This window comes from Salmo salar, chromosome 24 (genome assembly GCF_965601325.2).
Source record: "Salmo salar chromosome 24, fSalSal1, whole genome shotgun sequence".
Taxonomy (NCBI): Eukaryota; Metazoa; Chordata; class Actinopteri; order Salmoniformes; family Salmonidae; genus Salmo; species Salmo salar.
In genome coordinates this window covers 25,413,278-25,429,493 of record NC_138314.1, presented here as the reverse complement: position 1 = coordinate 25,429,493, position 16,216 = coordinate 25,413,278, and the positions used below count along the sequence as shown (strand labels likewise).

Below are 16,216 nucleotides of genomic sequence, written 5' to 3'. Positions count from 1 at the left end.
ATTAGAATATAGCCTGTAACTCAGGAACACATCAGTGTGGATTATGTTCAGCCTCTCTCACACAATGCTTTCATACTTTGTTACACACTGTCTAAACATTGATAAACATGTTGATCAGTGTGTTAATGTGAGTGTGCTGTGCCTTGTGCTGTGCTGTGCCCTGTGCTGTGTGCTAACAGGAAGCAGTATGTGGAGGCTGAGATGACCACAGAGGAAGAGAATAGAGTGAACTCTGGGCTGCTCCCTGGTGAGAGACTGTCAAAGCAGTGCCTTTTTAATATGCAGTTCAATCAGTTGTAACACCTTAGCTGTCAGAGAGGTTGGTTCCCTAGACATTTGTACTGTCATTTAAAGCATTCGCGTTGCTTCAAATCTCTCTCTCACCCCCAGATGGAGCAGACTGTAGCGTGGAGCTCCTGAAGCACAGGCAGGCTGCAGCGGTTCGGCTACTTGGAGTGGTTCTGGATCTGGAGCAGGCCCATGCCACCTTCCAGCGGCAGGAAAGAGAGGAGGCCGGTAGCCTCATCCTGACCCCCTAGATTGGGCCTTCCCTGGGGCCTGAGCCCGGGTCTGAAGGGGAGAGCAACGTCCTGTATCAGACTCAATGGTGTAGGAAAACTAAGCGACCACAGAAGGAAGGCAGCCTCTCCCTGCTCCCTGTCATGTTCTCTGTTACATGTGATGTCTAGAGGAACTCTCTTCTCATCCAGATCACTTCTTCATAAGACAGAATGAAGAGGATACCCATTCTGCAACATTCTTTTCCTGGGACGTTTGATATCACTCACAGGTTTTCAGCTGTGGCAGAGAAGTTATCTAGTGAAATAACTGATTGCCACAGGTCTTGCATTCAGATGGACTGCCACATAAACTTCTGCTACTCTCCCAAAGCTTGGGTTCTTATCGATTGAGCAGGACACAAACTGTTATGTGGAACTGAGCTGAAGCAGGGGCACGCATGGACTGTGTCATTCCGTGGTACTGCATTATTGTATGGCTATCAAGGAATGTAGTGCATGCCCTGCATCCAGCGTCTGTGAAATGTAAAGATGTTTTTTATATTCAACATCATTATATGGGTCGTTCCAGCAATTCGGTGCCTTTTGAAAAAAATAAATAATAATATTTGGATTTCACCTCATTTTAGCATTCTGTCATAAAGAGCACACGTTTTCCCATCTCAAGAGGTTAAATTAAAACAATTACTATAGTAAGTGCCTTTTAAATGTCAAATAAAGGAACAGGGTTGACCACAACAGGGGGAATGGAACAGGGAGTGGCAATTGAATGCAGGCTTCCCATTTGTATGTATTTATTGTTACAACATTTCTAGCCTGTCTATCTATGGGTAACACTAATAAATAATAATCTTCAGAAATTACTTTTTCAGAGCAACAATAACTAGGGCTTTACAATGATGGTGAATATGTGGAGAAATGTTGGGGTTAAGGGGGTTAAAAACTTCCTAGAAGTCACAGAGGGTGCACGGAGGGACATGCCAAAGTGCTGAATTTTGGCACTTTAGCAAGTCTTTGTTCATATAAAAAAAATTGATTTATTGAATTATCCATGTGGTCTATATTAAATGGCACTTCATTTAGTATAACAGGCTTTTAAAATTCAATATTGGTGCACAATTTCTAATTAAAAAATCAAAGAGATCCAAAAGGCACTGTTTTCGTATAACGACCCATACCTTGGAGGACGATTATGCAATCTACTCTAGTTTTTGATGAATCTACCTGAATGTATGCTATTTTGATATTGCTTTTATTTATGTTTTTTTACTCTCTAATTTATATATTTCAATTGATAACATCCACAATGTTGTAGTAAGATTGTGCTGGTGTTCATATTAATGAGGGTAATGCCCTGTGAGATTTCTAAGTGAGTGTTTTAATACAATGACACACACGCCATAATTGCTTGAACAGTCACTTGTTTGCTATTAGTATATTGTTTTCACTGTTGCCATAGTGAAGCTTGTGTTTGGTGCTGTTGCTCTGTGGATTTATGGGAAGTAACTCAAACTCAAATTTGTGGCTTTGATATGAAAAACATATTTTACATGGTCCACAGTTGATTGGTTAATTGGTAAAAACATGTATTTGAAGCAGTACTACTGACAATATTATAAAGTAGATCAAGTGACATGTTTACTGTTCTCCTCAGGTCATTGTATTTGAAGTCATTTTAAGACTGCTGATTTTGAGTGAAGTGTCATACAGTAACTGTCATTCCTTTGTATTTAATGGAATTGAACATATGTAGATCATTTCTGTTCTACTCTAGTTAGGGTCCCATCACCCTCTGTAGAGAGCTAATGATGTCGACTCACAACCATTTGAGCGTATCCTGTCTTAGCCATACCTTATATTTTGTATACATGTATGAATTCCCTACAGTATTGACCAAATTCAGTTTGCTGTTTTTGAGGTGAGCTCAGAGGAGTAGAGATGTGTGTTCTTGCACATTGATGAGTTGTCAAACTCCAAGTGTGTGAGTTGAGTTGCGTGGAATGGCGTGCACCATTGAAAATGCTTTCAGTGGAGGTGTGGGAGATGTTTCAAATGCCAAACTGCATTTGTTGCCATGGTAAATTGTGTACTGTCTTTATTTTAGTAGTACTTTCTTTAAATTAGTGACATGGATTTTTTTAATCAGTCTTGTCGATTCAAGAAAGAAAAGCTAAGCGTATTGGATTGTTACAATTACACTGTTATCAAATTATATGTTACTGATATCTGAATCGTTTATTTACCTATTATTGTAATCTGTTTAGTAAATTGTATTTAACTTGGCTGGCTATCTTTAGAAGGTTATTATAGACCACTGTTGAATTCCGCTGAATTTCATTAAGCAGCCTCTCAAGTTCAAATCCGGACAAATATTGATTGTTGCTCGTTGACTTGTTATTTGCTGGAAGAGGGCTGCAATTTAGAAAATGAGCTTACATTTTATATTGCTGACACAAAATGACTGCATGCACAAAGCGGATGGTTACAGATTGGTGGTAACATCAGCTGTATTACTGTGAACTGTATTGGAAATATTGAGTAAAATGTAATGATACCGCTACTACTTAGTTTGAATCTGTGTTCATGCACACACTGAAAAACCTTTTGACTTTACAATCAGTCGTGTTTTTATAAGAGGTGTTGGAGGGTCTGGAGATACTCAGTGCTTGACTTGGACTGAAATAGGTGCCGGTACTCATTTTGGGTGCCAGTACTGTTTATATTTAGGTGCAGAGCTCCACAATACTTTTTAGCTAATATTCTATGGGCCTGATTCCGACTTAGGAAATTACGCCTTTCTTACGCAAGCCTTTCCTTCACACTTCTCAGTAGTTGGTATTCAGACTTACGTTTTGAAGGTGCTTAATGGGCTTTGCAGGCATGGTTCCCTTGTTCACACTGAATAAATTTAATTCAACTGCTGAAAACCTTCCCAACAGATTAGTTTTAATTCAATAGGGTTTTCTGTAAATGTATCTTAATCCGTCCCTTTAAATATGGTTTACCTCTTAGTTAGAATTTTGTTGACAGACTCAAAAGAATACTGTATACGCTTATTCGTCTCCGTTTCAGCACCGATTGGAAGATATAAACAATACTCTGATCTTATTTAGGGTTAGGAAAGTACTTACGAATCATAAGAAAAACAGGTTTGGAAAAACTTTACACTCGAAAGAAAGAAAACGGTGGTTTGATTCATTCTGATAATTCCCACATTCAGTTCTTTAACCCATGGTAATGTTGGAAGATTAGTGTACATAGAATTATAATAGGGAGAAAAGTGTACAAATGTAGGCTATAGTAGACTGTACCCTGCACTAACCATGGAACTGTGTGATGACGCAGTCAAGTATTGCACCATGAATCGGGTTCAGACTGTTACAACTTGGTCTGCGCTCCCCTCTCCATAACGATTTAATTAGCCTCAGTGCAACCCGTCATTCAGGGCAGGCCCACCTGTTTTGAGCCCCACCTGTTTAGCAAAAAATGACAGCTTGATGACAGGTTTTCACACTCTTGGCATTTTCTCAACCAGCTTCACCTTGAATGCTTTTCCAACAGTCTTGAAGGAGTTCCCACATATGCTGAGCACTTGTTGGCTGCTTTTCCTTCACTGTGTTGTCCAACTCGTCCCATCTCAATTAGGATGAGGTTGGGTGATTGTGGAGGCCAGGTCATCTGATGCAGCATTCCATCACTCTCCTTCTTGGTCAAATAGCCCTTACACAGCCTGGAGGTGTGTTGGGTCATTGTCCTGTTAAAAAACAATGATAGTCCCACTAAGCGTATTGCTGCAGAATGATGTGGTAGCCATGCTGTTTAAGTGTGCCTTGAATTCTAAATAAATCACTGACAGTGTCACCAGCAAAGCACCCCCACACCATCACACCTCCTCCTCCATGCTTCATGGTGGGAACCACACACACGGAGATCATCCGTTCGCCTACTCTGCGTCTCACAAAGACAAGGCGGTTGGAACCAAAAATCTCAAATTTGGACTCATCAGACCAAATGAAAGATTTCCACCGATCTAATTTCCAAAGCGTGTGTTTCTTTGCCCAAACAAGTCTCTTCTTATTATTGGTGTTCTTAGGTAGTGGCTTCTTTGCAGCAATTCAACCATGAAGGCTTGATTCACGCAGCCTCCTCTGAACAGTTCATGTTGAGATGTCTGTTACTTTAACTCTATGAAGCATTTATTTGGGCTGCAATTTCTAAGACTGATAACTCTAATGAACTTATCCTCTGCAGCAGAGGTAACTGGGTCTTCCTTTCCTGTTGTGGTCCTCATGAGAGCCAGTTTCATCATAGCGCTTGAAAGTTCTTGAAATGTTCCGGATTGACTGACCTTACTGTCCAAAAGTAAGGATGAACTGTCATTTCTCTTTGCTTATTTGAGCTGTTCTTGCCATAATATGGCAAGAACAGCAAGGAAGAAGCCACTGCTCCAAAACCACCATAAAAAAGCCAGACTACGGTTTGCAACTGCACATGGGGACAAACCTTTTGGAGAAATGTCCTCTGGTCTGATGAAACAAAAATAGAACTGTTTGGCCATAATGACCATCGTAATGTTTGGAGGAAAAAGGGGGAGGCTTGCAAGCCGAAGAACACCATCCCAACCGTGAAGCACAGGGGGTGGCAGCATCATGTTGTGGGTGTGCTTTGCTGCAGGAGGGACTGGTGCACTTCACAAAATAGATGGCATCATGAGGAGGAACATTATGTGGATATATTGAAGCAACATCTCAAGACATCAGTCAGGAAGTTAAAGCTTGGTCGCAATGGGTCTTCCAAATGGACAATGACCCCAAGCATACTTCCAAAGTTGTGGCAAAATGGCTTAAGGACAACACAGTCAAGGTATTGGAGTCGCCATCGCAAAGCCCTGACCTCAAACCTATAGAACATTTGTTGGCAGAACTGAAAAAGCATGTGCGAGCAAGGAGGCCTACAAACCTGACTCAGCTACACAAGCTCTGTCAGCAGGAATGGGCCAAAATTCACCCAACTTATTGTGGGAAGCTACCCGAAACGTTTGACCCAAGTTAAACAATTTAAAGGCAATGCTACTGATTACTAATTGAGTGTATGTAAACTTCTGACCCACTGGGAATGTGATGAAAGAAATAAAAGCTGAAATAAATCATTCTCTCTTCTATTATTCTGACATTTCACATTCTTAAAATAAAGTGGTGAGCCTAACTGACCTAAGACAGGGAATTTGTACTAGGAATTGTGAAAAACTGAGTTTAAATGTATTTGGCTAAGGTGTATGTAAACTTCCGACTTCCACTGTATTTAAAAAAAAAATGTGTTGCCTGTTTTGCATGTTATTTTGGCATTAATATGTGTCACATATGTTTGCAAACAAGGTAAAAAACAACAGCATTGAGTTAATAAAACCGCATACAAACATGGTCTCTTTTTTGTTTTCTTGTGTAAGGCAGCTCCAAAACGCAGGTGTTTCAGCCTAGCTCAGTGCTTCCTGTGGTGGTGGGGCAGTCAGCGCAAAATACAGAGTGTAGGGGTTGGCAATGTTCTCTAGTTGCGCCGTGATTGGCTCAGTGTTCTGTCACTCACGGGGATATGTCACCATAAAATCTACAGGGAGAGCTCGAAAATGTAAGCCTCTTGGGTGCTGCCTTAGATTTACATTAGAAGTGCCCATCCAAGAAGGCTCAAGGTCATTGGCCACATATAAAATTATGTCAAATCACATATCTACCATAGCTTTGATTGGACTGATCATGCCAACATCATACTTTTTAAATCTTATCTTGCAAGCTAGACAAGCAGTCATCATCATGAATCTGGTCGAGAATCTACTGGAAAATCCTTTTCAATTCTTGTCATATGAAGATAAATTATAAATAAAACGTATAGGTGCTCATCAGCCATTGGACATAAACACTACACAACACGTTGTAATTCGCAAATTCAACAATGAGTATTTTGGAAGGAATCAGTGGCTAACTGCAAGCGTTACAAAGCAACCACTAGCCTGCTATTCAGTGGAGTGGGTGTGTAGTCAAAGTCTGGGTTTAAGTCTGGGTCTTCTCCAAGCTTAAAAGGATAAACATTCACAGACAACACCATGGGCCAGTAAAGGTTGAATACATTGACCATGCTGTCAATCCAGCATGACTTCTGCTGCGTTCAAAACAACTGGAAACTCAGAACTGGGAAATCTCAGACTTCAGTCAGCTCAAGACAACTGGGAACTTGGAAAAAAACGAGCTATGTTTTGAACGGTCATCCAACTCGGAATTCCAAGTCGGGAACTCTGGGTCTTTCTAGAGCTCTAACCTGAAGATCACTGACGTCATGATTCGACCTTGTTATATTCTGAGTTCCCAGTTGTCTTGAAAGCACCACAAATCCAGAGAATACCAGACTTTGATGACAAAATCTCATGACAAAATTTGCCCACAAGAAGGACCACCTTCCTGTTCAGGTGAGCACAGCACAACAAGGTGAGTCCAAAAATGTATTGTATGCTGCTGCATAATGATGTAATATGCCAGGGAGATATGTATACTCAGAAAGCACTGAGCTAGGCTGAAACACCTGCATTTTGGAGCTGCCTTACAAAAAAGAGACCATGTTTGTATGTGTCTTTACTCACTCAATGACATATCTTTTTTTTTTTACATTGTTTGCAAACTTATATGTGACACGTATGAATGCCAAAATAACATGCAAAACAGGCAAGCCCATTTTTTGCTAAAAATGTGGGGCTCAAAACCCACCTGCCCTGAATGGCAGGTCGCCACTGGTTATTAGGCCTACTGACGGTTGATACTGATAGTGGCTAATATTTAACATGATAGAAATAGAAAACATAGAAAGTCGGGGGAAGCCTATAATTAAGACATTTGAGTGTGCCCATCCCTGCAAGTTAAAAGGCTGTAGAATGAAAATTATGCATAATGGCACAGCATTTCATCAACTTTACTGTGGGAAAGTTGATATGTTGAAATGCTTCAGTTTGCCGCCATATGACTGGTTTCACATTTGTCTCCAGCAATAAGATAAAATATATCTTAAACAAGTGTCCTTTATATTTATAATTCCCTTATCCAAACTGATTACTCATTTATCCAGCTCTTATCAATAGGGAAAGGGGGATACCTAGTCAGCTGTACAACTGAATGCATTCAACTGAAATGTGTCTTCCACATTTAACCCAACCCCTCTGAATCAGAGAGGAGCGGGGGGCTGCCATAATCGACATCCATGTCTTCGGCGCCCGGGGAACTGTGGGTTAACTACCTTGCTCAGGGGCAGAACGACATATTTTTACCTTGTCAGCTCAGTGATGGTAAAAGTCTGTCATTCCCCTGAGCAAGGCAGTTGACCCACTGTTCCCCGGGCGCCGAAGATGTGGATATCAATTTAATTATATATTTTTTTCATCGTAATTTCATATTTTTCTATTGATGTGGACCTGACAAAGACAATGTAATATTTTCAATGTTTTGGCAATTGAATGTTCACTATTTTTTGCTTTGGAATTTCCATTATAAAGCTCTAAAATCATTGAAAGATCACTATTTCATAATACAGTTCATGTTTAAAAAAAATAATAGAAATATTATTGAATATTTTTTAATAATCGAACCAAAACCGAATGACCTGAAAAAGCACTATTCGCTCAGTACTAATGCAACTGTTTATGTCAAAAAAATGTGTGTTGTACTTTTAGCCCTGGTTGTCCTGAAAAGAAAATAGTAAAACACTTCATTGTGAAGCTAAATGTAAGGACAGATAAATGAAAGTCAGATGAATGAAAAGCCCGTTTTTTGCTGAGGTCTCAGGACTGATATGGTTAACACCCTCCTTGGTGATGGAGGTGAGTGATGAGAGGAGTGGGCCTCAGCTGCGAGGGAGGGGGTCTGGGGTGTCAGACCATCTGAGCTGCTGTGTCACGGCTAGGACTGGGAAAGGGGAGATGCGCCCCGTGACAGACAGGTTGTCCTCGGGATTACCAGGGAGACCTCCCATGACAGCCCCACAAGCTGTTCCTCCAGGTCTGGCGGGGAAGCAGGAGGACTGGGGTGTATCTGCTTTAGTATTCACCCCAGTGCCTGCATGCATACCCAGCCTCCATCTTTCTCACACATCACCAACATTCATCAGCCAGTGACAGAAAATGACCATAAAGCAAAATTTACTGCATAATAATGCTCAGAGCACAGGCAGCCCGGAGAAGAGAGGAACGGAAGAGCGAAAGGACAAGGACATGATGGTAACGAAAGACAGTAAAGAACGAGAGGAGAGAAAAGGTCAAACAAACTACCCCGTTGAGGGCACATTTATTTTCCACATGAAACAAACAAACATGCAACAAAATCATCCCAATCCAATAGAGACTGGTTCCGATTCAGAGCCCTTTAATGTCTAGTCAATGTCTCTAATCTTGCCTTTATTTTTTGTCATTCATTTTATTTTACACTTCAAATCACCATTTCTCTTTGTGTGTTTTATTGAATGTTTTATATGTAATATGTTGCTTCTGATGAGAAATTAAATGTGAATGTTGAACCATAGCCACATGGCTCTCTGAAATTTTGTCTGTAAAAAATGGGCATTGAAAATGCAGATGATGACTTGATACATACGATTGATTACCTTTTATGTGAAACAGAGAGAGGAGCAGCAAAGTGCTATTTCATGCTCATCTCTCTCCATCAAACCCTCTTCAGAGGTCAAAACACACAGATAAAGAGTGGAGTATGGAGCAGTCCACCATGCCAGTCCACACAGGACACAGCTCAATGACATCTCTAATGACTCCATAACATTTTTCACATACAACATTTTTGCCTTGTCAGCAGACTTGTTGACGTCTTGAGTAACATGCACATCTATGATTTTTTTTATTTCAGCCCCCAAATGTCTACTGCTTGGATATTTTAGAAGCTTAAACCAAGCATTTTCACACACACACACACACACACACACACACACACACACACACACACACACACACACACACACACACACACACACACACATTTTTTGCGGGCATATCTGTGTACACAGATAAGTGCAATATGCTATTGGATGTTTTCAATGTGATTGTGAGGTGAACTCCTCATGAGAAAGGATCCCACACCTAATCAATATATGCTATGGAGAATCGTATGGAATGTTTCTTTAATTACTGTAATATAACAATGTTGCACACTATGAATGCTCAATTGAAGACAATCAATCTTTTAAAAAATACATAAAAAATATGTGTTCTCCTATATGGAGCATTTGAGCTATACCTTTGGATCACTGTCTCCTTTGGTCACAAATGGACACGCCTTACAGAATGTTGAACATCCATTCTCCTGTCCCCAACACCTCCTGATGCCTCCTGCTACACATAAGGTACAAATTGGTCGCATATATAATTGCATAAAATCTATTCCTTTGTCCAAAACTAGACCATAAAATGTATGCTCACAATAAAGCTCCCCATGTACAGACCACTGAAAGTATACAGACTGTATGTAAAGCTGAAGAGGCCTAGACAATGAAATATTTGATTAATATTACAGGTACGTATGTAAGCATTTGGAGACTGGAAATCTGAGCATGATCTGGTCTTGAAATATTAACTGAAAACATTTTCCCTGTACAACTCAATGAGTCTCACTTAAAATGGAAAATTCCCTGATAAGACTGAAATCATTTCTTTCCTGTTTTTCCCCATTACGAGGGTGACAAAAAGCTTAAAATGTGTCAACTTGCAAAAGGATAAAGAAGAAATGAAAAGACAAAATGGCTCTTGTTTTTCATTCTCACCAGTTTGAGGTACTGACAGTATCCTCCTATTGGTTCTCTTAGGTTATACAAGGTAAATAACAGAATTATAATTAGAATTCTATGGTCAATGACCCATCTGGGGTATAGGGTCGACGTCATGCTGCTAAACTCCCCCCAACAAATAATAAAGAGGGACTTACTGTACTTACTGAATCCCTCAGGGGCTCCACTTCACAGAATCTACATTAACAACAGCAGCAAACGCTAAGACTACTGCTAATACAGTATAAGACGCTCATAACCTAGCATACACATTTCAACAGTCCCTGACATACTGGCAAATCACATATGCCAGATTTGATCTACTCATGTTATATGTTTCTGTGTGTATAGATATGTGGACGGGTAGATGTGAATGTTTATTTTCTTATATAGAAGAGTATAAAAATAAATTAAACTTACACCATACGACTCAAATTGAGCATACATGTACATTTAAAGGTAGATCACATCTGCAAATGTATAGATATATACTGTATATATATTTGAAGCAATACAAGACAAGTTTATAAACATGAAAATAAAAAACAGCAGCTATAGTAGCCAATACATTTAAAGACATCTTCCAAAAATGAAAGGATTAATTAAAGAAAACTGCTGCCTCAAAGTGCTACGGAAGACTATGATTCAGTCCAAAATATTCAAAAGCATTTAAAGGATCAAACCCTGTGAAGTGGGTGGCACACCATAAAACCTCAACACAAATCTCTTCTGGATTACACCAACATCTCCACTCATTAAAATAGATCAGATCCTACTCGAGGAGAGAATTATGCAACCTAAAGAAGAACTGTTGTTTTAGGTAAAAGAAACATCACAAAATGTCATCATCAGACTTAGGGCTCGATACAATCTGTATTGTGGAAGCTCAGTGCTATGGCACGATTGAAATGTAAAAGTAATTCCCAATTGAGTCGACAAATGCAGCGTTTACAGTGAAAGCAGTCTCCACAAACACGGGAACATTGCTTTTACATATCAATGGGTTTAATCGAGCGCTAAAACCTTAGAACTCTTTAGCTTATGGGCATAGAATCTGTGGGGATGGAAGGGAGGAGGGAGCAAAGGGAGTTGAAATTCCCAGTGCAACATCAGCTTCACATACTGTACTTTATAGCACAACATTCTGAGTGATCCTACTGTAGAATGAGCTCATCTAGCTGCTGAGGAAAGGGGAAACAGCAGTATCAGACCTAAGTATCATACAGCAGTATCAGACCTAAGTATCATACAGCAGTATCAGACCTAAGTATCATCCAGCTGTATCAGACCTAAGTATCATACAGCGGTATCAGACCTAAGTATCATCCAGCAGTATCAAACCTAAGTATCATACAGCGGTATCAGACCTAAGTATCATACAGCGGTATCAGACCTAAGTATCATCCAGCAGTATCAAACCTAAGTATCATACAGCGGTATCAGACCTAAGTATCATCCAGCAGTATCAGACCTAAGTATCATACAGCGGTATCAGACCTAAGTATCATCCAGCAGTATCAAACCTAAGTATCATACAGCGGTATCAGACCTAAGTATCATCCAGCAGTATCAAACCTAAGTATCATACAGCGGTATCAGACCTAAGTATCATCCAGCAGTATCAAACCTAAGTATCATACAGCGGTATCAGACCTAAGTATCATCCAGCAGTATCAAACCTAAGTATCATACAGCGGTATCAGACCTAAGTATCATACAGCGGTATCAGACCTAAGTATCATCCAGCAGTATCAAACCTAAGTATCATACAGCGGTATCAGACCTAAGTATCATCCAGCAGTATCAGACCTAAGTATCATACAGCGGTATCAGACCTAAGTATCATCCAGCAGTATCAAACCTAAGTATCATACAGCGGTATCAGACCTAAGTATCATCCAGCAGTATCAAACCTAAGTATCATACAGCGGTATCAGACCTAAGTATCATCCAGCAGTATCAAACCTAAGTATCATACAGCGGTATCAGACCTAAGTATCATCCAGCAGTATCAAACCTAAGTATCATACTGCGGTATCAGACCTAAGTATCATACAGCGGTATCAGACCTAAGTATCATCCAGCAGTATCAAACCTAAGTATCATACAGCGGTATCAGACCTAAGTATCATCCAGCGGTATCAGACCTAAGTATCATACAGCGGTATCAGACCTAAGTATCATCCAGCAGTATCAAACCTAAGTATCATACAGCGGTATCAGACCTAAGTATCATCCAGCAGTATCAGACCTAAGTATCATACAGCGGTATCAGACCTAAGTATCATCCAGCAGTATCAAACCTAAGTATCATACAGCGGTATCAGACCTAAGTATCATCCAGCTGTATCAGACCTAAGTATCATCCAGCTGTATCAGACCTAAGTATCATACAGCGGTATCAGACCTAAGTATCATCCAGCAGTATCAAACCTAAGTATCATACAGCGGTATCAGACCTAAGTATCATCCAGCAGTATCAGACCTAAGTATCATACAGCGGTATCAGACCTAAGTATCATCCAGCTGTATCAGACCTAAGTATCATACAGCGGTATCAGACCTAAGTATCATCCAGCAGTATCAGACCTAAGTATCATACAGCGGTATCAGACCTAAGTATCATACAGCGGTATCAGACCTAAGTATCATACAGCGGTATCAGACCTAAGTATCATACAGCGGTATCAGACCTAAGTATCATACAGCTGTATCAAACCTAAGTATCATCCAGCAGTATCAGACCTAAGTATCAGAGCCTTCAGAGGGATCCAACAGCATTGGGTAGTGGTGGTGGTGGGGTGGGGGTCTGTTGGCTGCAGCACCAGGGAACAGCAGAGGCTCATCATGCATCCAAACCAGCACCGCAGAGCAGAGAGGAACACCAGGCTTGTACATCACAGGTTGTGTGTGCGTGTGCGTGTGCGTGTGTGAGGGCTGCTCTGCCTACTCTACTGTATGATGGATCTCCTGGAAGAGGAGAGTCATTCTCTGAGGAGGACATCGCTCCCTGAGAAGCATGTTCTGCTCCTGTGTTCAAGGTCTAGAGGGCCAGAGAACTTATTAACACCAGAGCACACACTCAAACACACACGCAAGTAGGCACACACACGTGCTGCGAGTGTGATAGATCATGCCAATAACTGGACCTCCTCCGCAGGGAGAATAATAAGGCAGGCTTATTCACAGAGGTCAGCATCATCAATGTGTCAACAAAACAAATGAGGTTAACCTTGGAGTGGAGCAAGGTGTGCTCGACTGCCTCAGTTCTTAACTTACAGGAGCATACCTTTTTAACAAACATCTAACTGGTCGGTAAGATGCTTGTGTATGAACCTATATCAGGTTTTACTTCCAAAGGCATCCTCTCTGGTTGGCAAACCATTAGAATAGACGTTTACTGTGAGACGGCTGCGTCCTCAGATCCTCTGACTTGCTCTCTGTCAGGTGGTGCATTTGAACATTCAACAGACTCATTGGCCAATGGTGCAAAGCACTGTAAAACAGCCCTGTGTAGCCAATCAGAGATGCCCTCTCTCCTTTCTGAGAATCACATAGCCGTGACCGTCCACTCAGATCTACAGACAGCTTTGGTGTGGAAAACCACCAAGCTAAAACTAAGCAATAGGCCTCACTTTGAAAAGACTCTCACTAGCAACCACATCAGCATGTCATAAGTTGAACTGTGTAGATTTGGTGTGAATTAGACAAATACAATTCTGATCTGGAATTGCAACCATGCTTTTGAAATTATATAAGTAAATTCTGCATATTAAAATTCTCCTGAAGATTTCCACACAAACTCCAACTGCAACTTGATAAATCACTTCCCTATTCTTTCATAAATGCACATCTGAAAAAAGTTGAGTAAATGGGGCCAGACATGTAGAGCCTTCAGAGCCCTAGCCAACTGTTCAACAAAAGTGAACAGACATCTCCTCCAATGCCATGATGTCAGTACAGAAGAGGAGGTTCAGTATCCTGTCTCAGAGGAATCAATGACTGTTGATGTGCATCAATGTTTAAACCCCACAATAGCCAGTACACATTGAGATCTGTTTTAAATCCTGTCTTTACATTCCTTTAACCTATCAGGTTGAAATGTTGGCAAAAATACACATGCTCAAGGCATGGACAAAGAGACAGCAAGTCGGAAAAGTTTTACAGTTATGTTTAGGTAAATGCAAATAACAGTATAACACAATCATGACGTTATCATGTCATTATTATGTCATTTGCTATATATTAGTTTGCCCACATACAGAACATGAGGGTCTGTAGATCTGTTTTGGGTGTGGGGAGTAAAAGACAGTTATCTGGCCTGCATGTTGCCTCCTCATTCAGAGGCCCTGTCAGATATGGATATGGGAGGTGGTCCTCTGGGGCCTCTCTGTCCCCCCCTCTCAGTCCTTCAGGTTGTCCTGTCCCACCCCTTGGGCTGACAGCTCTGTCAGAACGTTGTCCAGGTAGTTGGGGTCTGGGTAGCCGTGTCCCGTCAGGTTGGAGCCAAACTCTGTCTTGTGGTGGATCTCATTCCACACCACGGTGTCTGATTCTCCCGTGGTGCTGGACGTGCCGATGGTGAAGATGAGGCGGCGGTCCCACGCCATGATCAGGAGCTTCAGGACCTGGGGACAGACAGATGAGAGCCCAGGTAGATGAGATACAGCAGCTCACAGTGCAGTGTAATTACCATCTCTCTTTCTAGTTCATTCAAGGGGGGTATGGAAGGGAATTGGGATACAGTACCTAGTCAGTTCCACAACTAAATGCTAAATGCATTCAACCGAAATGTGTCTTCTGCATTTAACCCAACCCCTCTGAATCAGAGAGGTGCGGGGGGCTGCATTAATGGACGTCCACCTCATCGGCACCCGGGGAGTAGTTGTTGTTGTCTTATTCAAAGGCCAAACGGCAGATTCTTCCACTTTGTCGGCTCGGGTATTCAAACCAGCGACCTTTCGGTTACTGGCCCAATGCTCTTAACCGCTAGGCTACCTGCCTACTACATCATGAATTTTGAAGAACTGCTCTTCCCATATACAGTTAGATAATACTGTAAGTCTTACCCTCCTGCCTTTGTTATTGTCTGGGAGGTAGCAGTGCCGGGGGAACCCCCTAGCGCTGAACTTCCTCCCTGGGTTGGGATGCTCTGTGGTCTGGTGAAAAAGGACAGAAACAGTCACAACCCCTCTCTTTCTCTTTCAATTAACATTCAGTCAAGAGGGAAATGTCAAATGTGCCCCCGGGACAAGCTTCTATATTCGCAGTCTGACTACTCTGGTGGCTTTATTTGCACTCTTTTAAAGCATTAATTTGGGGGGAAATGAATGCCCCTGCCATATTAACCCTTTCACCCTTTCATCAAGAAACATGTTCTTTATACGAGCTGTAAAACAACCAATTAACTGTCATGCTGTGTGATGCAGGTCTTATGTGTTGACATGCCACACCATACTCATTGTACTCCACTCTACTTCAGAATGTACTGTATCATTACTATATAATGACTTTCTTACACAGAGTACAGCTGTCAGTGTAGATGTGTTAAAAGGGTGGAGTGAGGAGTGTGAGTGGTGTGCAGGGGCACTGTGAGTGGGCCGCGGCATGTTGTTCTGCTGCAGTGTGGATGACAGGGGACAGACAGCCCCGGCCTCTCTCTCCCCTGCACAGGGATGCTCAGCCTGCTCTTCTGGTAGAAAGGTCACTTTATTGACTCTATTAAAGCTCAGCTCTGCAGAAAGGATGAAATATGCAGCCCTCTCCACTCCCTGCAAAGAGAGGAGCTGAATCGTTCTCTCTTTCTCTCTACAAGGATGCAGTCACACGGCTTTGGGACACTTCAACCCCCTGAGCAACACAAAACACGTTATCAAATACCCTCTGAAGCCTCC

At 41.4% G+C, this 16,216-nt stretch overlaps 2 protein-coding genes across 3 annotated transcripts in view; one reads left to right on the top strand and one right to left on the bottom strand.

Moving 5' to 3' along the window:
* LOC106585515 (rasGAP-activating-like protein 1) overlaps positions 1-3,078 on the top strand; it is a 32,775-nt gene extending 29,697 nt beyond the window's left edge. Inside the window, exons 20-21 of the mRNA XM_014171808.3 lie at positions 180-247; positions 391-3,078. Of these exons, the coding sequence (XP_014027283.3) occupies positions 180-247; positions 391-539 (217 nt within the window). The 3' untranslated portion in view covers positions 540-3,078. The remainder of the gene's footprint in view (positions 1-179; positions 248-390) is intronic.
* A 5,729-nt stretch (positions 3,079-8,807) lies between these two features.
* The window catches only part of LOC106585516 (E3 ubiquitin-protein ligase DTX1), a 61,644-nt gene continuing 54,235 nt past the window's right edge, over positions 8,808-16,216 (bottom strand). The window contains exons 9-11 of one of the 2 annotated variants that reach the window (XM_082968602.1): positions 15,842-16,093; positions 15,392-15,481; positions 8,808-14,950 (exon numbers count right to left, since the gene is read on the bottom strand). In XM_082968602.1, coding sequence (XP_082824728.1) covers positions 14,726-14,950; positions 15,392-15,481; positions 15,842-16,093 — 567 coding nt within the window. In that variant the 3' untranslated portion in view covers positions 8,808-14,725. The remainder of the gene's footprint in view (positions 14,951-15,391; positions 15,482-15,841; positions 16,094-16,216) is intronic. The other variant, XM_082968603.1, reaches the window with a different exon arrangement.